This window comes from Rhamphochromis sp. 'chilingali' (genome assembly GCF_963969265.1).
Source record: "Rhamphochromis sp. 'chilingali' genome assembly, chromosome: 2".
NCBI lineage: Eukaryota > Metazoa > Chordata > Actinopteri > Cichliformes > Cichlidae > Rhamphochromis > Rhamphochromis sp. 'chilingali'.
Genome location: NC_137930.1, coordinates 43,304,932 through 43,328,193, shown reverse-complemented (window position 1 = coordinate 43,328,193; position 23,262 = coordinate 43,304,932). Strand labels below are relative to the sequence as shown.

At 40.2% G+C, this 23,262-nt stretch overlaps 1 protein-coding gene across 4 annotated transcripts in view; it reads left to right on the top strand.

Annotated features, from left to right (window-relative positions):
• The window catches only part of ripor1 (RHO family interacting cell polarization regulator 1), a 62,321-nt gene extending 40,127 nt beyond the window's left edge, over nt 1-22,194 (top strand). For 3 of the 4 annotated variants that reach the window (XM_080866834.1, XM_080866833.1, XM_080866832.1), the window contains exons 10-25: nt 7-132; nt 1,208-1,356; nt 1,532-1,649; nt 2,987-3,103; nt 4,053-4,157; nt 4,536-4,681; nt 4,793-5,414; nt 5,813-5,946; nt 10,661-10,781; nt 12,737-12,872; nt 13,288-13,437; nt 15,123-15,281; nt 17,915-18,111; nt 18,399-18,482; nt 18,630-18,720; nt 19,280-22,194. In XM_080866834.1, the coding sequence (XP_080722960.1) occupies nt 7-132; nt 1,208-1,356; nt 1,532-1,649; nt 2,987-3,103; nt 4,053-4,157; nt 4,536-4,681; nt 4,793-5,414; nt 5,813-5,946; nt 10,661-10,781; nt 12,737-12,872; nt 13,288-13,437; nt 15,123-15,281; nt 17,915-18,111; nt 18,399-18,482; nt 18,630-18,720; nt 19,280-19,377 (2,553 nt within the window). In that variant the 3' untranslated portion in view covers nt 19,378-22,194. The remainder of the gene's footprint in view (nt 1-6; nt 133-1,207; nt 1,357-1,531; nt 1,650-2,986; nt 3,104-4,052; nt 4,158-4,535; nt 4,682-4,792; nt 5,415-5,812; nt 5,947-10,660; nt 10,782-12,736; nt 12,873-13,287; nt 13,438-15,122; nt 15,282-17,914; nt 18,112-18,398; nt 18,483-18,629; nt 18,721-19,279) is intronic. The other variant, XM_080866835.1, reaches the window with a different exon arrangement.
• The last annotated feature ends 1,068 nt before the right edge of the window (nt 22,195-23,262 follow it).

Below are 23,262 nucleotides of genomic sequence, written 5' to 3'. Positions count from 1 at the left end.
TTTCAGATCTTTATGAAGTATGGTCGGCAGCGGTGGAAGCTCCGGGGGCGAATAGAGATAAATGCTAAACAAGTGTGGGACAGTGAAGAGATTGTATTTCAGCCACTCATCAACGAGTTCCTGTCTGTGAAGGTCTGTCACTCAGTGTGTTTTTTAAATTTGTTATTTTATTGATACTCAGTTCTGGTTTGGGTCATTGACTGCTTCATCTTATGTAAAAAGTCATAAAAATAATGCATCTAAAAAAAAAAATCTGCGGTGTGTGTGTGTGTGTGTGTGTGTGTGTGTGTGTGTGTGTGTAACATTTTCTTCAAAACTGAAAAAATCACTTATTACATAAAGTTTACTTTCTTGTATTTGTTACATGTAAAGCAAAATATTTTTGGCTTTTTTTGTTTACATTTTGACCAATCATAGTGTAGTTAATGAATATCAAAAATGCAACATCTAAAATTTTTAGATTATTTCCTAAGACCAATCAGAAAGTACTGAAAAGATGTTAATTCATACAATCAATACTTCATTGGGTCAGCATTACTGCATCTGTGCTCTGTGGCATGGGGGCAGTTGACTTTCCCAGAGACATTGAGTGGAGGCTCTTGATGCTCTGACACCAGCCTCAGTTGACTCTTTATAAAGCTGTCCCAAATGTTTCAATTTTCCTTGACAATACTCTTTCTTTTACACCTTTTCAAAACCATCCTTTTCCTTCTAGTCATTAATTAATATACATCATCCATTAATATACATCGTTGCAGCGGCCTTTTTAACCAACAGAAAGTCTTTTTATTTTATCATCATTTGATCATTTCAAAATGAAATGTACTAATTTCAGAAACTGGATCTTTAATTTTCATGAGCTTTAAGTCATAGTTATCAAAATGTAAACACAAAAAGCTTGAAATATTTCAATATACAATGTATGAAAGTTTACCTTTTTGAATTCAGTTATCAAAGAATAATACTTTAATATCCTCTGGAACTTCATATTGTCCATTATTATTGGTGAATGTGTGAGTTTTTTACCCCTCAGCCATAAAAGACACTGTGTGATCCTATTGTGTTATTAATAATAATATCTTTTCCCAATGACATCAGCACCTTGACAAACTTGAGTGTACTATTTTCAGCCTGGATGATTGAAACTGACTTGTTGAAGGCAAAAAAAAAGATGGTATAATGATCAGATATTTCTCTGGTTTCCTAGGTGACAGAGCTAAAGAGCTTAGCCAATCACGTGGTGGTGGGAAGTGTTTCCTGTGAAACAAAGGATCTGTTTGCTGCGCTGCCCCAGATGGTTGCTGTGGATATTAATGACCTTGGGACTATTAAGCTAAGCCTTGAGGTGACCTGGAAGTAAGTTTTGTCAGTCATCTTGTGAGTGTACGAAATCATACTGAGCTTCATGAGTGCTGTAGTGTTTGTTCATTTAAAGGTATCATTAACAGAGCATAATGTAAATATTATTTGATGTTTATTGAATTTATCTTTTCTCTCTTTCCCATCCTTTATTCCTTTTCACCTCTCTCAGTCCGTTTGATAAAGATGACCAGGGATCGGTTGCAAGCACTGTCAACAAACCACCAAGCATCAATAAGCGAATCTCAGCCATTTTTGACCAGACTCCACCTGACACACCACCTTTACGTGTGAGTTTAGCATTCGCTTTAGACTATTAGTTCTTTGAAAGGCTTCAGTCTAACCCTAGAACAATTTGTGTAAAGTTGCTGATTGCTCGTACTTACTACCCATATATTAATGTGTATTATCTTGGCATTCATATACAGATAGTTGGAAAACTAACAAAGACTGTTGGTTTTAGCAGGAGGAATAGGCCCACTCACAACAGAAAATAGCTGAAAGGGAAGCTTTACTCTCTGTAAAGTGCTAGAAAACAAAACACAGGAAGTCAAACAAGGCAGAAATTCATTCAGAGAAAACCAACAAGGAAGAGCCAATAGGAAAATTATTTTTAAACAGGAAGTAAATGAAGGCTTGACACTTTGTTTGAAAAAACAAACTCACAGGGAAAAATGGGAAATATTCAGTCTGTAAACACAGATGTGTGTGTGATGAGCTATGTGAACACAACACTGACAGAAAAATGGAGGAAAAGAGAACTAAATGTGGAAGCAGCACTAACAGGAGAAAGACGGATTGATGAAATGGAAAATGACAAAAACTATAAACATAACATCTAAATTCTAAAGGATAATACCTTTAGGAATAAGGAAAAAACTCCCAGACACATGCTAAGCAAGAACACTTATCGGTGTGCTCAGGCCTCTACATTGAGGAAACCAAATTGCCACTCCTTTCGAAGCATGGCACAGCATAGAAGAGCCACCTCAATAAGACTCAGGTGTGCATCTTTATCAGTGTCCACTATGAACAACCATGAGGGGCTGGCGTCCAACACCAACTGTCAGTCACCTACAACATAGTTTTGAGATCCCTTCCCAGTCCTTCAAACCCCACTCATGTCTTACGTCTGATGACCTTAATAGGTCACATGATAGCATGGGACAAGGTCTCACAGTGGTTTCACCCAAAACCTCTGGTGGTCATGATCCACGCCTTTTTTCTTTTCTTTTTTTATTCCCCCCCCCCCCCCCCCCCCCCCCCCCCCCCCCCCACACCTTGGCTCATGTGATGATGCACGTGATTAAACACCCACTAGGTTTTAAATTCCTGAGATTCTCCACCTCCACCAATCAGATAAAAACAGCCTTTTCCAGAGGGGGAGGAGAGAGAGGAGTCAAACACAGCTTTAAAAAAAAAAAACAAAGCACAATGTTTTTTAAAAAAAATAAATAAATAAATAACCGATTAAATCTATTCTATAGATTTAATCCACCAACTAAAATTAGGAATCTGTAAATGAGAACATTGAGAGTTTTAAAGGACATTAGAGTTTAGCCAGCAGCCCTCAGTATCTAACTGCTCCAATGCCCTTTGTTCCACCTGCTGCCACTTTGATGTCCAGTCTCTGCCTCGGAATCTGACACGGCGGCAGCACTGGCCACTGCTGGACATCTTCAGAGGCACTCTTAGCCAGAGCTGCTCCTGTAGTGACAACTCACCAACAAGGCAGTCCACTGCAGTAAGTCGTGATGAAGTAGACCTCGTGGAGTAGAAACACAGGACCTTCTGGTATATTGATACTTTGGTGTAGAGTAAGCACTAGAATCATAGTCTCCATTTGTGTGCTTATGGCTTCATGGAGCCATGACAGATGTGTGCAAGGTTTCCTCATGCATCTCCATGGCTCTCTAATTATAATATTTAGACCCCCCACCCTCCAACAGAGCTGACTACTGTTAGCCATCATCAGTGCCAGTTTATGATGATGACTTTTAGACTTATAACTCCTTCTAGCCATTTCACACAAGCACTGAAGCCTTTAGCTTTTTACCTCATCAGTATATTTGTCACCCTGCCAGGTAAAGATCAGAGGTCATCTTTTCTGAAAATCTTGCAATAACTCGAGAATGAAGTCTCCTTATATTTTCAAATCGATACCATAGATATATCTACTAAAAGCAGACTCATCTCAGATGAGTTTGAATCTCATTGTCCTTGACCTCAAGGTCAGAAGTTAGACGACAAGGTGACATAGGATTTTGAAATTGAAACGAAGGGTGGATCTACGAGGAGGCTGAGGGGTAGCACTGGCCAGTATTTTCTTGAATATTACACGATAGTTGCGTAACTCAAAGTTATTCTCTTTATAAATAAATGCTACAGTGTTACAGAGCTAGGCTAAGGATGTTGTACTATACTGATATTAAAAATGGCAAGCAAATAGAAAAAAGTTCCCATACAGTCACCTCTGAACCTTTGGTTAAAGGGATAACATGCTGACTCATGTCTTGCCTTCACCTTACTTTTCACTTTAAATATGTGAGTAAAGGAAGTGTGTCGCTTTTGCTCAAATAATGTACAACCAGGTGCAGTGACTGCTCAGTTTCCTGCCAGCTTGTTGTAAAAGGTCTCCATTTCCCCCCCTTTTTTTGCAGTCAAGCCTTTTAAAATGTGCTGATCTCTTTTAGAACATGATCCGCCTACAGGGAGAGTTGGAGAATGGACCAGCATGGTCTAATTCTTCAGAATCTTCTGATGATTCAACCAGCCCACAGCTGCCTGCACATCCAAAGGTAACACACAACAGATATGGAACTCTCATCTATGACATGATAATATTAAAGATTCAATCTGTATCTCTCTTCCTCAGATTCAGAGGGGCTACAGCTGTTTGAACATTACACAGTAACAAAAGTATTATGAATACAAGATAAACTTTGATATGTATTATGTTTATAGTATGTACAGCAGATCATGTGCATGTGTACAGTCTTGTAAAAACTAAGTACATTGCATGATTCAGTAGCTTGAGGAGCCGCCGGTACCATGCACAATTGGTTTCTTTAACGAGCCTCAGTCCTCACTTGGTCTACTCTTTATCCTGGTCTGGTTTGCTTACTTTACTGTGTTTACTACTTTAACTCTGTGACTCAGCGTGTCTCTCTTTCCAGGCAGTAGTGGTGACACCAGACATCCAGCCAGTTGGACAAAGGAGTTCCCTCCTTCAGCCTGATGTTTCTTCTTGCTCCGGAAACTGGCCTTCCTCAGCTCAAAAGGAAGGTATCATCCTACCAAAACAACCAGCGGAGAGCAACAGGTAGATTAAAAAAAATGTTAATGTTTTGTTTGCACATGAGAACAAAGATGAAATAACATTCTTATTCTGTGGTGAGCTCTATCAACATCTGATATATGAACTATTTTGCAGGCATGAGGAAAAGGGGACAGTCACTGTGATAACAAAGCCTGACGGTGAGGAAGAAGCTGCGGGGAAACACTCCTCTATGGCACCAGTGGATGTGCCGATAATTACCAGCAGTAACTCTACATTGTACTTACGCTCTCTGAGTCACATTAGTGAAAACAGTGCTGATGGGGTTGTGGTGCCTGTCAGTGAATCGGGGGACGTGATGTCTCTGGTCTCTGGAATCTCAATCAATGACATTGAAATGGAGGTGGCCAGCAGAACTCCTGAGTCACCCACTTCTGCTGACACTGACACAGCTGTTGATGTCACTGATCCCCACCCAGTCAGGAAGCAACACAATACATCCACCTCTGTGGATACATCGGTCCCTCTGAGAGCAGGAGCAGACTCCAATGTTGTAGAAAGTGGGGATATGACATATCTAGCTCTGCGGGTGCCAGTGGAGGAGGATATCCCAGCTTCAAGTTCCAACTGCCTGTCTGCTAAGGGCGATGGTCCAGTGGACAGTGGACTAGAGGATGCCTTGGTAGCTGTACTTTCCTCTATAGATGATTATAGAGGACCGTTTTCTGAGCTACAACTACTGGAACAAGAGCTGAAACTGCTGCAGGTTACACTGAAGGTGAGAGTAAAGCATAGTGAGAAACAAGAAAACAGGTTAGTAAAGTACAAAAAACTGCCTTAAGCTAAAAGTACTTTTTACAAATCCCCAAGTTTAATTTTCCCTTTTTGAACATTAAGTGGCAATGATTGTATGTATTTATAAATGTTAGCACAGCTTTCCCGTGCCATTAATATCGAAATATTATTACTGCAAATATTAGTTGTGCAATTACTATATAAGTTTCAGTGGTTACAGTATCTGGTATGCCTCCCTTGTCTTTACAGACAGCATACATTTGAGCTGAATGATTGCATGCTGTTCCAACATTATGTGACTATGATTCAAAGAACTCCTGAAAAAACAAAAAACTGAAGTGACTGCGTACAGCCTGACTATGGCTTTGTTTGTGAGTGCAGGGTGGGAGGCACAGCCGGTCACCCAGTGTAGTCAGCCTCACAGTGGAAACAGCTCTTGGCAGCTTTGACTTCCTGAATGGATCAGACTGGGAGGAGGAAGAAGAGGATGGTGATAAGAGGAGTAGACATGGCAGGTCAGTGCTGACAAATGAACTGAAAACCAACCATCCAAGCCTTTGCACACTTCAGTGTAATGACACAGTGAGACATACAGTCTTAATCAGTAAGCAAAGAAAGTATGATCTGAAGGTCATTAAACCTGAATCACAGTAATACCAGACACTGTAAATATGCCTACTTCATTTAACATCTACAAACTCCAGTGTGTTGGTGTCCTCTGGGCCATTGTACAGGGAGTGCAGAATTATTAGGCAAGTTGTATTTTTGAGGAATAATTTTATTATTGAACAACAACCATGTTCTCAATGAACCCAAAAAACTCATTAATATCAAAGCTGAATGTTTTTGGAAGTAGTTTTTAGTTTGTTTTTAGTTTTAGCTATTTTAGGGGGATATCTGTGTGTGCAGGTGACTATTACTGTGCATAATTATTAGGCAACTTAACAAAAAACAAATATATACCCATTTCAATTATTTAATTATCAATTATCGTCAACTTTTCTTTAATATCAGGTGTGTTTCCAGAACCACTAAAAACTGCTGTAATAAAACTTATACTGAAAAAGGACAATCTTGACAAGACACAAATGAACAACTACAGGCCGATCTCAAATCTCCCATTTTTAAGTAAGATCATTGAAAAAGCAGTTTCTCAACAGCTCAATTACTTCTTAACACAGAATAACTGCTATGATGCCTTCCAGTCAGGTTTTAGACAGAACCACAGCACTGAAACCGCTCTGACCAAAGTGTTCAATATGTCTGAATACAGACAGTGGAAAAATGTCAGTCTTAGTTTTACTGGATCTCAGTGCAGCATTTGATACAGTTGACCACAACATATTACTTAAACGACTGGAGAACTGGGCAGGTCTTTCGGGAACTGTACTAAACTGGTTCAAAACATACTTACAAAATATTTCCTGTTTTCTATCAATAGGTAACTTCACATCTGAGCAGACAAGTATCACATGTGGAGTTCCCCAAGGTTCCATCTTGGGACCCCTTCTGTTTAACATTTACATGCTCCCACTGGCACAGATTATAAAGAACAACAAAATAAACTACCACAGCTATGCAGATGACACACAAATATATATCACAATGTCACCAGGAGACCAAGGCCCTGTACAGGCTCTTGGTAAATGCATTGAGGAAATTAATGATGGGCTGTGCCACAATTTTCTCCAGCTAAACAAAAACAAAACTGAGGTAATAGTCTTTGGCGCCAAAGAAAAACGATTACAGGTCACCAGAGAACTTCAATCTATACACCTAAAAACCACAAACCAGGCGAGAAATTTGGGTGTAGTGATGGATGCAGACCTAAACTTAGAAAAACACATTAAGACAATAAGAAAATCAGCTTACTATCACTGTTAAGATGCCTGGGTCGTTGACCCAGGGTTTTTGAGTTTATGATATTATTTATACTGTCTAGTTTTTGGTTTCTTTGAGTTCTGTCTTATGGCTTAGGTCTCTGTCTTCTTTAGTTGCTCTGTCTCCCCTATCACCTGCATCCCCTTGTCTAGTTCACGTCTATGTGTATCTTAAGTTCCTATATCCCCGTGTTCAGTCAGTGTTTGTGTCTGCCCTGTTCCCACGTCTCTGTTCCCTTTGTAGTGCCTGCATGTGAGTCTGTGTCTTTGTTCAGTCTGTGTTATGTGTTTCCTGTTTTACTTTGAAGGTCTCCGTCTTTTCTCAGTGTGTTCAGTTTACGCTTCTTTGGTCTCGTCAGTTCTGATTTGCCCCAGCTGTGTTTCCCTCCTGTTACTCATTTCCTGATTGCTCCCTCTGTGTATTTAAGCCCTGTGTTTCTTAGTGTCTGTGTCGCGATCTACCGTTTTCTTAGCTGTGTGTTCTGTCATTCCTCCGGTGTAAGTTTATTTTGATTTTTCCAGTTATGTTATATTTGAGTTTAACATTAAAGTTGTTTTGAGTTCACATCTGTCTCCGGAGTCTGCACCTTGGGTCCTATTCCTGTCTGCACACAGCCAGACCTAACAATCACCTCAAGAATATTTCAAGGATAAAAGATCTGATGTCTCAACAGGACCTGGAAAAACTAGTCCATGCATTCATTTTTAGTAGGCTTGATTACTGTAACAGCATCTTTACAGGTCTACCTAAAAAATCAGTCAGACAACTACAGCTCATTCAGAACTCTGCTGCTCGAGTCCTCACTAAGACCAAAAAAGTGGACCACATCAGTCCAGCTCTGAGGTCTTTACACTGGCTGCCTGTCCGTCAGAGGATAGACTTTAAAGTTCTGATGCTGGTCTATAAAGCTCTGAATGGTTTAGGACCAAAATACATCAGTGACCTCCTGACCCAGTATGAACCTTCCAGATCCCTCAGGTCATCTGGATCTGGTCTTTTATTAGTTCCCAGAGTCAGAACCAGACACGGAGAAGCTGCATTCAGCTTTTATGCTCCTTATATCTGGAACAAACTCCCAGAAAGCCTCAGATCAGCTGAAACACTCAGTTTATTTAAATCCAGGTTGAAGACTCACCTGTTCTCAGCTGCATTTGAATAAAACACCAAATCCACACTTTTAAGCTTAAATTTCAAAACTTACATTTAACTACTAATTTTATCTACTGTTCTGATTTTATCTGTTTTGATTTTATATAGTGTTTTGTTTGTGAGTTTGTTTGCTTGTTTTAATCAATTTTAAATCATGCTTTTTATTTGTTTTTGTTTCTAATGTCTCTGTAAAGCACTTTGAATCACCTTGTTGTTGAATTGTGCTATACAAATAAACTTGCCTTGCCTTATTTTTACCAGTGAAACCAATATAACATCTCCACATTCACAAATATAAATTTCTGACATTCAAAAACAAAAACAAATCAGCGACCAATATAGCCACCTTTCTTTGCAAGGACACTCAAAAGCCTGCCATCCATGGATTCTGTCAGTGTTTTGATCTGTTCACCATCAACATTGCGTGCAGCAGCAACCACAGCCTCCCAGACACTGTTCAGAGAGGTGTACTGTTTTCCCTCCTTGTAAATCTCACATTTGATGATGGACCACAGGTTCTCAATGGGGTTCAGATCAGGTGAACAAGGAGGCCATGTCATTAGTTTTTCTTCTTTTATACCCTTTCTTGCCAGCCACGCTGTGGAGTACTTGGACGCGTGTGATGGAGCATTGTCCTGCATGAAAATCATGTTTTTCTTGAAGGATGCAGACTTCTTCCTGTACCACTGCTTGAAGAAGGTGTCTTCCAGAAACTGGCAGTAGGACTGGAAGTTGAGCTTGACTCCATCCTCAACCCGAAAAGGCCCCACAAGCTCATCTTTGATGATACCAGCCCAAACCAGTACTCCACCTCCTCCTTGCTGGCGTCTGAGTCGGACTGGAGCTCTCTGCCCTTTACCAATCCAGCCATGGGCCCATCCATCTGGCCCATCAAGACTCACTCTCATTTCATCAGTCCATAAAACCTTAGAAAAACCAGTCTTGAGATATTTCTTGGCCCAGTCTTGACGTTTCAGCTTGTGTGTCTTGTTCAGTGGTGGTCGTCTTTCAGCCTTTCTTACCTTGGCCATGTCTCTGAGTATTGCACACCTTGTGCTTTTGGGCACTCCAGTGATGTTGCAGCTCTGAAATATGGCCAAACTGGTGGCAAGTGGCATCTTAGCAGCTGCACGCTTGACTTTTCTCAGTTCATGGGCAGTTATTTTGCGCCTTGGTTTTTCCACACGCTTCTTGCGACCCTGTTGACTATTTTGAATGAAACGCTTGATTGTTCGATGATCACGCTTCAGAAGCTTTGCAATTTTGAGACTGCTGCATCCCTCTGCAAGATATCTCACTATTTTTGACTTTTCTGAGCCTGTCAAGTCCTTCTTTTGACCCATTTTGCCAAAGGAAAGGACGTTGCCTAATAATTATGCACACCTGATATAGGGTGTTGATGTCATTAGACCACACCCCTTCTCATTACAGAGATGCACATCAGCTAATATGCTTAATTGGTAGTAGGCTTTCGAGCCTATACAGCTTGGAGTAAGACAACATGCATGAAGAGGATGATGTGGACAAAATACTCATTTGCCTAATAATTCTGCACTCCCTGTATGATCACTGTAGTACAGCTGTAAGCAGGGTCAAACTAACACATAACCTGACTGAAATAATGCTTAAAAATCATATTTTATTATTTTTGCCAAAGGTCATTAGCTGAATGGCCTTATCCCACAGTTGTGCCTGTATATAACTGAGCTTAATATAAAGCTAATCTGCAATCCTAAAATAAAAAGCAAACTTGGTGGAACTTCTCACAACCAGTTGGATTAATCACTGGCAAAAATGAGTTTAAAACAACAATATAAACTGGGGGTTTTTTTTGGTTTTTTTTTTTATTTTTTTATTTATGGAGTTCATGATGTATTGTACAAAATATGGAATGGAATCTTAATGGTTAAGAAAAGAGCAATTTCTGTACCCAAGAGACGAGGCTGGAACAGTACTGAATAGCTCTGACTGTCAGCTAGTCAGATTCATTTACCACTTACTGAACTGAAACTCATCAAAAAGTATTATTCTTCTTGGGAAATTATCAACTTCTCTGGGTTTTAATGTTGAGAGCCTTTTTTTCCATGGACAGTACATTTAAATTACATTTAAACCGTATTGAACTTTATATGGATAAAACAGCGTTAATGGAAATGTTATGTAACACTGGATGTTTTGTTTGTGTGTGTGTGTGTGTAGGTCTCTGCTGGACAGAGGCTGGGACAGCCCTTCCTCCTCCAACGTACCGCTAACCACAGGCTGCACCACTCTAGACTGCTGCCTGGTGGTCCATTTGAGGAACTGCAATGCACAGTTGTTGGTAAGAGATCTGCAACACTATCCTCATGTTATTAGTAGAGATGGCACGATACCACTTTTTTATGTCCGATACCGATACCGATATCATAAATTTGGATATCTGCCGATACCGATATGAATCCGATATAGTGTTTTTTAATCAACAAAACTGTTTTTTAATATCTTGCTGAATTTTGTATAAGTTCATACTCAAGTTTAAAACAACAACTACACTAAAGCTATTCTGTTATACCTGTATGCAAAAAAAAAAGTTTCATAGTTCAGCAATACTGATCAATCTAATAAACTTAAACCTACACCATCCTCCCTATTCTGGTATTTTAAAGAGTACTTAGCGTAAATATTAAGCAACCTAACTAATAGGGTTCCAACTCCCAGCAACAACATAAATAAATAAAAAATAGGGAACCACCCCTCACACTCCACCTCATGATGCTTAATCGACGTAATCAACCTTAATTTGATGCAGTGTGAAAAAAAATGCACAGAAATCAATTATTTTTCAAGAAATATTAAATAGATTCAACATCTTTCTTCAACAAAATTGCAGACTGCACAGATGGTACCTTCCCAAAGGAAAAAGTACTATAGCTTACTAGGGTATATTTATTACCGTAGACTCAACAGTTACTATATACAGTAATGGACTTCTATTCCTTTTACATCAAATTAAAACTTTGGGTGTAAGATTCGGATAATTATTTATTAAAAGCTCGACATTTTAAATGAGAATAAAGAAAAGTATGTCTTTGTGCCCCCTTTTCCCTGTTCATGCCCTATCGTCCCCCCTGGCTAAACTTTGCTAGATCCGCCCCTGCACAGTTACAGCCGTCAGCTGCGTAGAAAAAGATCCTGGAGTAGAAAGTAATATTAAATAAATTCTAACAACAGCTTATCAAGCTTAAACGTGCTGCTGTTGTTTATCCACTGGTTTCCTCTTTCTGGTGCAAAGTGGGCCAAAAGCAAACTAGAGAGACTAACTCGCGACAGAAAAGCCGATCAGCTGATCGTTAAGCAGTTTCATGATTGAAGTAGCAGCAAGAGGAGGCAGTCGCTCCATATATCGCTTGTTAAGCTTAACGCAGGAATGCTTTACAAACATTCAGAGATGGACTTACACACCTGCTTTACTTCTCTCGGGGATAACTTTGTCGGAGATGAAATGCCGGGTTGCTAGCGAAGCTCCACATGCTATCCAGACCACCGACAGGTCCCGCATGCCACAGCCGCTCTATCACGTGATGCATACTGCTCCGACGTGCTAACGTTCTGAGGCGAGTTACGGCGCGTTGCAAGTTTTGTGAGGTGCTTTCGTGATATTTAATGGATCGGATTACATTTTTTATTTTTCTCCGATATCCGATCCAGTAATTTAGGTCAGTATCGGACCGATACCGATACGTAATATCGGATCGGTCCATCTCTAGTTATTAGCCAAACTCATATGTAGCTACCTCACATTCTCATGGCACATCGATACCTTAAGTTCACTCTGCTCTCATCTACGGCTGTGGGTAGTGAATAATTAAAATTTTCACCGATGCAAGTCATGGGAATATGCTTCCTTTGAAAGGTGTCTATGCTCAGCCTTAGAGATGGGCTGAGGAACACAGTCTGCATCATAAGGAGTCAGTTGAGTTGATTCAGGCATCTGACTAGGATGGTTGCTGAACATCTCCTCAGAAAGATGTTTTGGGCATGTCTGACCAGGGGAACTCTGATGAAAACCCAGTCAAGTTTGTTTACATACAGTCAATACCATTATTTTCTTTTTTTAAAAATCCATTCAATTGGCATAGTGTTTGATAGTTATGTAATCATAGTTTCAGGATGCCATTGAAAAGTATTATTCACTCACTGATGAGTTAAAGCAGTAGCAGCTGTGAGGGCTGTTGTATTGCTAATTGTAATATTGGTCACTTCTTTTACAAGTGTTTTGTTTTGTTTGTTTTTAAGTGTCTGGGCAAGTTTGGTCCTCTGAGATGTGGAGAGATGTATGCCTTGGACAGACTGCTGAGAGAGGCTCGTGTCCTCGAAATCATCCGACGCGTCACCAAAGAAAACCCACAGAAAATCAGACCAGCTACTGAAGGTGATTTGTGTCGTTTATGTTCATTTCATGTGCATTTGTTTAAACATCCATAAATGCATTTATTCAGAATAACTGTATAGACAAGAAAAAGAAGTTGAAGAGGAATTTTCATTAGTGGGAGCATTCCTTCTGGAGCATAAGGGTGAAAATGTCTGCTTTTGGCTTGGATGACAACTAGTGTCATCAGAAACATTTCATGGGTATATGGAAGTAGAGATTCCACTAAATAATAAGTAATTATGGATTTGTGTCATGCAGCCTGTCAAGAAGGTAAAACAGACTTTACAAGGCACTGATTCAAAGCAAGCTGCAACCTTATACTATTAATAAATTTCCTGTGTTATGTATGGCACTAACCCCCAGTATCTTGCTTTCCTACCTTGCTTATAACGGTCTCCTGTTTTCTGTTTGTCAGTTATCCCGGCGCTAGGTCTGTGTCTGGGTGCTGTGTCGCTATGGCAAGAATGTGTGGGACAGGGTAGCATGTACAGCGTCTCTGCTGAAAGGTTCCTGAATACACTGTCGACAATCTACGCTGGTTTACTGCCTGAAAGGGCCGAAGCAGGTAAATCATCATTAGTGGGTATACTGCACACGCTGGTACAGTGGGGCAAAAAAGTATTTAGTCAGCCACCGATTGTGCAAGTTCCCCCACTTAAAATGATGACAGAGGTCAGTAATTTGCACCAGAGGTGCACTTCAACTGTGAGAGACAGAATGTGAAAAAAAAAATCCATGAATTCACATGGTAGGATTTGTAAAGAATTTATTCGTAAATCAGGGTGGAAAATAAGTATTTGGTCACCTCAAACATGGAAAATCTCTGGCTCTCACAGACCTGTAACGTCTTCTGTAAGAAGCTTTTCTGTCCCCCACTCGTTACCTGTATGAATGGCACCTGTTTGAACTCATCATCTGTATAAAAGACACCTGTCCACAGCCTCAAACAGTCAGACTCCAAACTCCGCCATGGCCAAGACCAAAGAGCTTTCGAAGGACACCAGGAAAAGTATTGTAGACCTGCACCAGACTGGGAAGAGTGAATCTACAATAGGCAAGCAGCTTGGTGTGAAAAAATCAACTGTGGGAGCAATCATCAGAAAATGGAAGACATACAAGACCACTGATAATCTCCCTCGATCTGGGGCTCCACGCAAGATCTCATCCCGTGGGGTCAAAATGATCATGAGAACGGTGAGCAAAGATCCCAGAACCACACGGGGGGACCTGGTGAATGACCTGCAGAGAGCTGGGACCAAAGTAACAAAGGTCACCATCAGTAACACACTACAACGGCAGGGAATCAAATCCCGCAGTGCCAGACGTGTTCCGCTGCTGAAGCCAGTGCATGTCCAGGCCCGTCTGAAGTTTGCCAGAGAGCACATGGATGATACAGCAGAGGATTGGGAGAATGTCATGTGGTCAGATGAAACCAAAGTAGAACGTTTTGGTATAAACTCAACTCGTCGTGTTTGGAGGACGAAGAATACTGAGTTGCATCCCAAGAACACCATACCTACTGTGAAGCATGGGGGTGGAAACATCATGCTATGGGACTGTTTTTCTGCCAAGGGGACAGGACGACTGATCCGTGTTAAGGACAGAATGAATGGGGCCATGTATCGTGAGATTTTGAGCCAAAACCTCCTTCCATCAGTGAGAACTTTGAAGATGAAACGAGGCTGGGTCTTCCAACATGACAATGATCCAAAACACACCGCCCGGGCAACAAAGGAGTGGCTCCGTAAGAAGCATTTGAAAGTCCTGGAGTGGCCTAGCCAGTCTCCAGACCTCAACCCCATAGAAAATCTGTGGCGGGAGTTGAAAGTCCGTGTTGCTCGGCGACAGCCCCAAAACATCACTGCTCTCGAGAAGATCTGCATGGAGGAATGGGCCAAAATACCAGCTACTGTGTGTGCAAACCTGGTAAAGACCTATAGTAAACGTTTGACCTCTGTTATTGCCAACAAAGGTTATGTTACAAAGTATTGAGTTGTATTTTTGTTATTGACCAAATACTTATTTTCCACCCTGATTTACGAATAAATTCTTTACAAATCCTACCATGTGGATTCATGGATTTTTTTTTTTCACATTCTGTCTCTCACAGTTGAAGTGTACCTCTGGTGCAAATTACTGACCTCTGTCATCATTTTAAGTGGGGGAACTTGCACAATCGGTGGCTGACTAAATACTTTTTTGCCCCACTGTATGTGGAGCATATTAACATCTGTGTTTGTGTGTATGCAGTGTTCTTGTGCCTGGTTGAGCGTGTACTGGATCAGAGGTTACCACGACGAGGAAGCAGCAGGGACAACATGATGGTGACGTTGTTCCAGCTGTGGAGCTACTTGGACTCGAATGCTGTCAGTGATATGGACACACACATCATTGAACTGGCAAAAGAGGGTGGGTGTACACACACACACACACACACACACACACACACACACACACACACACACACACACACGATAGGTCAGATACATACTCGTTAAATGTTTAAGACCAGATTTACTAATTGTCAGTGCCAGTTCAAAACCTTCTTTTCATTTTAATAAGCATTTACACATTTGATACTGTGCCACAGTATCAGGTACAGTGGGGCAAAAAAGTATTTAGTCAGCCACCGATTGTGCAAGTTCCCCCACTTAAAATGATGACAGAGGTCAGTAATTTGCACCAGAGGTACACTTCAACTGTGAGAGACAGAATGTGAAAAAAAAATCCATGAATCCACATGGTAGGATTTGTAAAGAATTTATTCGTAAATCAGGGTGGAAAATAAGTATTTGGTCAATAACAAAAATACAACTCAATACTTTGTAACATAACCTTTGTTGGCAATAACAGAGGTCAAACGTTTACTATAGGTCTTTACCAGGTTTGCACACACAGTAGCTGGTATTTTGGCCCATTCCTCCATGCAGATCTTCTCGGGAGCAGTGATGTTTTGGGGCTGTCGCCGAGCAACACGGACTTTCAACTCCCGCCACAGATTTTCTATGGGGTTGAGGTCTGGAGACTGGCTAGGCCACTCCAGGACTTTCAAATGCTTCTTACGGAGCCACTCCTTTGTTGCCCGGGCGGTGTGTTTTGGATCATTGTCATGTTGGAAGACCCAGCCTCGTTTCATCTTCAAAGTTCTCACTGATGGAAGGAGGTTTTGGCTCAAAATCTCACGATACATGGCCCCATTCATTCTGTCCTTAACACGGATCAGTCGTCCTGTCCCCTTGGCAGAAAAACAGCCCCATAGCATGATGTTTCCACCCCCATGCTTCACAGTAGGTATGGTGTTCTTGGGATGCAACTCAGTATTCTTCTTCCTCCAAACACGACGAGTTGAGTTTATACCAAAAAGTTCTACTTTGGTTTCATCTGACCACATGACATTCTCCCAATCCTCTGCTGTATCATCCATGTGCTCTCTGGCAAACTTCAGACGGGCCTGGACATGCACTGGCTTCAGCAGCGGAACACGTCTGGCACTGCGGGATTTGATTCCCTGCCGTTGTAGTGTGTTACTGATGGTGACCTTTGTTACTTTGGTCCCAGCTCTCTGCAGGTCATTCACCAGGTCCCCCCGTGTGGTTCTGGGATCTTTGCTCACCGTTCTCATGATCATTTTGACCCCACGGCATGAGATCTTGCGTCGAGCCCCAGATCGAGGGAGATTATCAGTGGTCTTGTATGTCTTCCATTTTCTGATGATTGCTCCCACAGTTGATTTTTTCACACCAAGCTGCTTGCCTATTGTAGATTCACTCTTCCCAGTCTGGTGCAGGTCTACAATACTTTTCCTGGTGTCCTTCGAAAGCTCTTTGGTCTTGGCCATGGCGAAGTTTGGAGTCTGACTGTTTGAGGCTGTGGACAGGTGTCTTTTATACAGATGGTGAGTTCAAACAGGTGCCATTCATACAGGTAACGAGTGGGGGACAGAAAAGCGTCTTACAGAAGACGTTACAGGTCTGTGAGAGCCAGAGATTTTCCATGTTTGAGGTGACCAAATACTTATTTTCCACCCTAATTTACGAATAAATTCTTTACAAATCCTACCATGTGAATTCATGGATTTTTTTTTTTTTCACATTCTGTCTCTCACAGTTGAAGTGTACCTCTGGTGCAAATTACTGACCTCTGTCTTCATTTTAGGTGGGGGAACTTGCACAATCGGTGGCTGACTAAATACTTTTTTGCCCCACTGTAGGGGGGGGGGGGGGGGGGGGGGGTGTGTGTGTGTGTGTGTGTGTGTGTGAGTGTGTGTGTGTGTGTGTGTGTGAGTGAGTGAGAAAGAGAAAGGTACCAGATGCTCTCATTTTCACTTCCAAAGCTGTGAGTATACTGTTAGCATGGCAGGTGTGTGCATGTGTGGTAGCCTACTATTTCCTGCTCTTTCCAGATGTATGTATAAAAATTTATTAAAGTGAACATTTTCATAATTGACAACAAAAATATCTACAATTTTATAACTAAAAGGTTTCATATTTTTATTTTCAATTAAACATTTGCATCTGCACATCCTGCAGGTCAGCTATTACAAACTGAGTTCTGGTGTGTTCCACAGTAGAGATTATAATCTCTTGAAACCTGTTGATGCTTTATCAGCTACCTCTCTGAATTCCCATGCTGTTTCCAAAGAGGATCACATGTGTAAAAACCTGCATTTGCAATGTTATTTTTGTCATTACATTACTTGATCCATCTTGAAGAATTTTACACTCGTTTCCGCAATAATCTGCAGTTGTGGCATGAAGCTCTGTAGCTCTGTTTATTAGATCAGGCCCATGGAGTGTGCTGGAAGCAACAATCCAGCCAGGCAATTGCCTGATTTGTTCCCGCATTAGTTAAATTCAATGTAGTAGGGCAGTTAGCAGGAGAAAGACTATGTTATGGTCCAAAAGTTTTGGATATATTTCTCATTACAGCTCAGCTGTGTGATGTATACGAGGTTTCAGGGCTGTAGTGTAAAAATGGCTTAAAAGGAAAAACAAGAGTAAAACTTGTGCTATTAATAACCTCCAATAACCTTCCTTCAACAGTATGGTTGGTACAGAACCTGGCGTCATCTGACCAGGATGTGATTGTCAATGCTCTACGCCGCCCTGCAGAGTGCAGCCTGAGGAGAGAAGGAATTCATGCCGTGGCCAAATTACTAAAAGATCCTCGGGGCAAAGTGTCTGCCTCTGCCAGCTCTGTACTGAGAAGCCTCGCTGCTCAGCCCAGACAGAGAAAACAGGTGAGGTAGGTGTGTGTGTGTGTGTGTGTGTGTGTGTGTGTGTGCGTGCGTGTGTGTGTGTGAGAGAGAGAAAGATTTTCACTGGGGGTTTTTTTGGGTTTTTTTTTTCTTCTGTAAAAAATGTTACCTGCTAAATTGTCCTAATTGTTTTCTTCCTGAATGGCAAAAGGACCTTTTGATCCTGCTGTATATAGACCTGTGCATGGTGTGTGCTGCAGAAGCCAGTAACAACCCCATAACTGGTGTATCAAAGCCTGGAAACATTTTGTGCATCTTGTCCTTCTCAGGCTTTGGTCAGCTGTTTGGAGCTGCTGGAAGATGAGAATGTGGACAATCGAGTGTGTGGATGCAAAGCTTTAGCTTGTCTCAAGGTACAAAAAAGCACAGAGTTTATGCTATTATCCAAAGCTGCTGTTCTGATTTGATAAAGGTGACATTTAAACACCTGTCTGTATGCACTCTGTTTGGAGTGTATTATACAAAATGCATTTGTCACTGTATTCATTCTATTATTCCAGGCCAAAGAAAGCATTGATCAGTTGGTGTATCTCTGCCGGGCAGACAAGGAAGAAGTACGAGATGCTGCCAAACAAACACTGCTAGTGCTTGGTAATAATAAACTTCATATTATTTACAATAGAACAGCAAGACTAACTCTTTTCAGACTGTAGTTTGGATTTTATGGTTGGTTATACTCCATTTCTATTATGTTCATTTTACTCTGACATATTCTAAAATGTAATGATGCACTTCTGTGCAGACTGTCGAGGTTTGAGAATTGCTAATTGGATCCCAACTTATCTGTCTCAGTATTAATAGTATTTGACATGATGGTCACTTAACTGGGAGTAATATTGACCTGCACTATAAAATGAGAACCTTTTTTAATATGCCTTGATGTAAATGTTGAGAATAATGCACAAGCAACAGTAACGTGACTGTAAGAGTTCTGATCCATTTGTTTTAATCTGTTCATTCATCTATTTGTGGCATTCATCTACAAGTTGATAATTAAGGCAGACATAATGAAATCTATATTTTATTTTCTTCCATTTGTCTTTGACCGGTACAGATGTCTTTGGAGAAAATGAACATATCCATCCAGTCTTTTCCTCCTTTAATTTATTTCTTACATTTTCTTTGCTCTTCCATTCATGTTGTGGAGCAGGTGAGGAAGGGAAGATGGCCCATAGACACGTGGAGACGTCTCAGGACAGCATCTCAAGACTTTTTGCACCAGGAAGCATGGCCAGCACAGCTTTTTAACACAACATGCACACAGGCGGTTACAGCTGCTGAAAACAAAAATTCAGTGACAACACTGGAGAGTATAATGTCATTTTTGCAATGCTTTGACATGGTGTCACAGGAATATAGGGTATACTGTCCTCTTCAGCTACGACTGTAGCTAAAAACATAAAGAAAAATGTGTTAAATGCAGTATATATCCTGTCAGAACAAAACTCAAAGGGACAAACTCCAACACTGGCTGCAAACAAGAAATGCATCAGACGTCTTAATAATGTAAAATATTCATCTACATCATAAGTCAAAAGCTTTTCAGAGTCACCTTGTTTATAATTATTTTCCTGGGTCCACAAATGCGCAAAATGTTAAATCTTTATACTGTTTACTTACTGCTACTACTATTTCTTTGGATGCTCTAGAAAGCTGTGGGTTTTTACCAATGATATTACAGTCACTACACTAAGAGTCATATACCAGTGGGAGTTAGACTTCTGCTATTACATGAAAATGTGTTTTCTTAACGGGCGCTGCTGTCTCCAGCCTAGCTTAAAGGCTGCTTGGACTATCTCCCCACATGTCACTGTCAAAGTAACTATTTACTGTACTTCTACTTGCTTGCTACTGAATAGATCTGAAGCCAAGTCCAAATGATTTTTTTTAAAAATAGGACCACATTATAGACTGCATATGAATGATGGACATGGTGATGTCAGACGCCACATTATGAAGTGTAAACTTTGGCATTCTTGCCACTGCCATGTTAGCTTTTTGGAGCAGGAAATTGCTAACTTTATACTACTAAACTCTAAGCTAACAACTAAGCTTGTTTAGCTAGCTGGATTTCTAACCTGCAATGCACAGGCAAGTCTGGTAAGTAGTGATAAGTAACAGAATAAGAACATACTAAAATTACATTTACCAACACTGCCACATAGATTTCTCAAGTGGTCTGTAGCACATACTTTATTAGCTCAAATATGGCAGGTCCAGTTTAGTAACTCTACGTGGTGGACGTGGAACTTAAGCAGACATCTATTAGGTATAACTCCCTGTGCCAAGACAAAGTGTCAAAATGTAATGAACATGTCATGGAGGATGACTGACAACCAGCCCCTCCCCCACTTATAGTTATTGCAAACCTGTTTATTTCTGCTCTGAACTGGGACATTTTAACAGGGGAATCTATGGGTGGCCTCGCCTTTAGAGCAAGCATCAAGTGAAGATTAGACAAACTACAGCTTGTGGAACGTCTGCAGTGATGGTTACCATTTAGCCTACGTTCTTTAAAAGAAAAAAACTACATACACAGTGCCCATCAGACACTTTATCATGGTGTTGCTTGTAAATCTGCCTTAATGTTGCATTATTTGCTTGCCAGATTTTGACATTTTTACAGATGAAATGCTGTAAGAAGCATTTTTTTTTTTTTTTGCAAAGTGTTCTTAGCTAACTGTGAAGCTATTAAAGTATATTTACACCTAAAAGCATGAATTAACATGTCTAAAATGAAGATACTGCTTTTTATGACACTATATTGAAACTGAGCTCTGTCAGTGTCGACGAAGTAAACACAAGCAACACAGACTGACTGAAGAGGTGCAGGATGACTTTACACCTGAACTTTTTACATGGTGTATTCTACATGGCAACACATTCTAATCAAATCTCACCAAAAACAAAGACCAAAGAATGTAACGCATGAAAAGTTAATGAACAGAACATGCTACAGTTTAAAAAGTAGTGTGTCTGTGGAGTTGGTAGATTAACTAAAGACATCAGCCTTCTCTGAGGCAGAGTTCATCGTGTGAGCCAAAACACCAAAGTCCAAGAGCAAACCTTTTTGCAAATACAAATACTAAAGCAGAAGTCGACATTCCTTCACTGAAGTGGAAATGCATACTAACTTAAATATGGAAAAAACTTTGGTTTGTTCTTAAAATACACATATTCTTGAATTTAATAATATGCATTTTTTTTGTATTTCATCACAGAAATGACTAGAAGATTATGAATGTAAGGATATTAAGGGATAGAAAAATGGTGTACAGAAATGCTTCAAAGACCATTTAATTGATTAGCAAAGACAGTTATGGAATATATCTTGAGATTTTTATTTTTGAGTGCAAAGGAGTGCTTACTGTCACCGTAAGCGATGCCGCATCACTGTGCATTAAAATAAGATTTTTAGAGGTTAACGCTTGAGAGCCCTCGTGTGTCTCAGGACATGTTGGATGAGAGCAGCACTTTAGAAAGCAAAGTATGTGATAGTATTATTGGGTTTTTTGTTATTAATGTTAATGTCATGGGAACTAGTTGGTTGGCTCTTTCAACAGAGCTGAACCAAAAAGCTGCTCAGAATTGCGTAATAAGGCTGATGTAGAGAGGGGCAATCTCGGGTAGTGCAGTGAAATCAGAAACAGACTATTACAAAAATGAAGTGACATCTAAACGTCCACTGTGCCTGTAGAAAGTGTGGATCCTGCTATTTATTTTTGACATGCACGCCTCACCTAAACATTACTGCAAACCAAATACACCAACTTGTAGCAGTGATTCCTTAACATTGGCAGACTTAGCAAGAAACTGAGCTCTACCACCCAAACAACTGCTCAGGAATAGAAAACAAAGATCCCACCTTTGAACCCGATCCATACACTCCCCTAGATCGCAATCAGATCTGCAGGGTGTCATGGGATCCCTACAGAGTCTCTGTCCGCACCTAAATTAGTTGGAGCTGTTTTGGCAGCTTGAGAAAATGCTACACAATATTATGCAGACCACTGTAATTCTGGCTGATGGAGATAGATATATGTATGTATGTGTGTGTGTGTGTGTGTATATGTATGTATATATATATATATATATATATATATATATATACATACATATACACACACACACACACATACATACATACATACATATATATATATATATATATATATATATATATATATATATATATATATATATATATATATATATATATATATATATATATATATATATAATTGAGTTTTAAAAAATGACCTTTATTTTTAAAGCACATTAGTTTTTCAACAAACAACAAGGGGGAAAAGTGTTTTGTACTTGTGGATCATGCAGGTAATAATAATCTTTGTTTAGATACAGCATGATTCGGACACTGTACCAGGACACAGAGTCCAAACAAACATGTTGTGTAATGTACAGATGACACATATGACTGAAAATGCCAAAGTGTCCAAGTGACTTCAGTTCCTCACTTTAATGCATTCTTATAATAGTTTTACAGTGACACTGCTGATGCTAATGTCACTATACTGCCTTTTCTCATTTGCTAAGTACCATTACTGGAATTTAACTTGGGGCCTACAGCTGTATATCCCAATCTCATACTGTATGACACTAGTACTGTGATAAAGACCAGTTGGATTAACATTGACAGATGAGCAGTTATAGCTGTGCTATCAGATGGAAGGTCTTGAATTAGACTATCTTTGATCAGAATGGTGCAAGGAAGAGGACTGTCCCTCTACTGCCATCATGGGGTCATACTTGAGTATGTCTACCTGGTTTTGCAAAATTTGATTCCCATCAGCCTCAGCTGTACTCTATATTAAGCAAAGTGTAGCATACAGTTAAACTAAACTAATTCTGTTAACATTATACAGAATCAAAATGTTGACTTTGTAATTGTGAAAGTTTTTGTTAGCAGTTGCATTTACCTCAGAATGCTGCTGTGACTTTTGTAGTGGTTCAGTGAGGCACTAACTTGGCTATAGTGTCTGCAGGCCTGGTATTTTACTTTTATTGCTTTGTGAACTTTCATGACAATGTCTGATTTTTCATTGTTATATCAAACTCAGCAGTTTTAGTCTCACTGATGCTTGATGGCAGTTTTTAACAAGAATATTTTTTTTC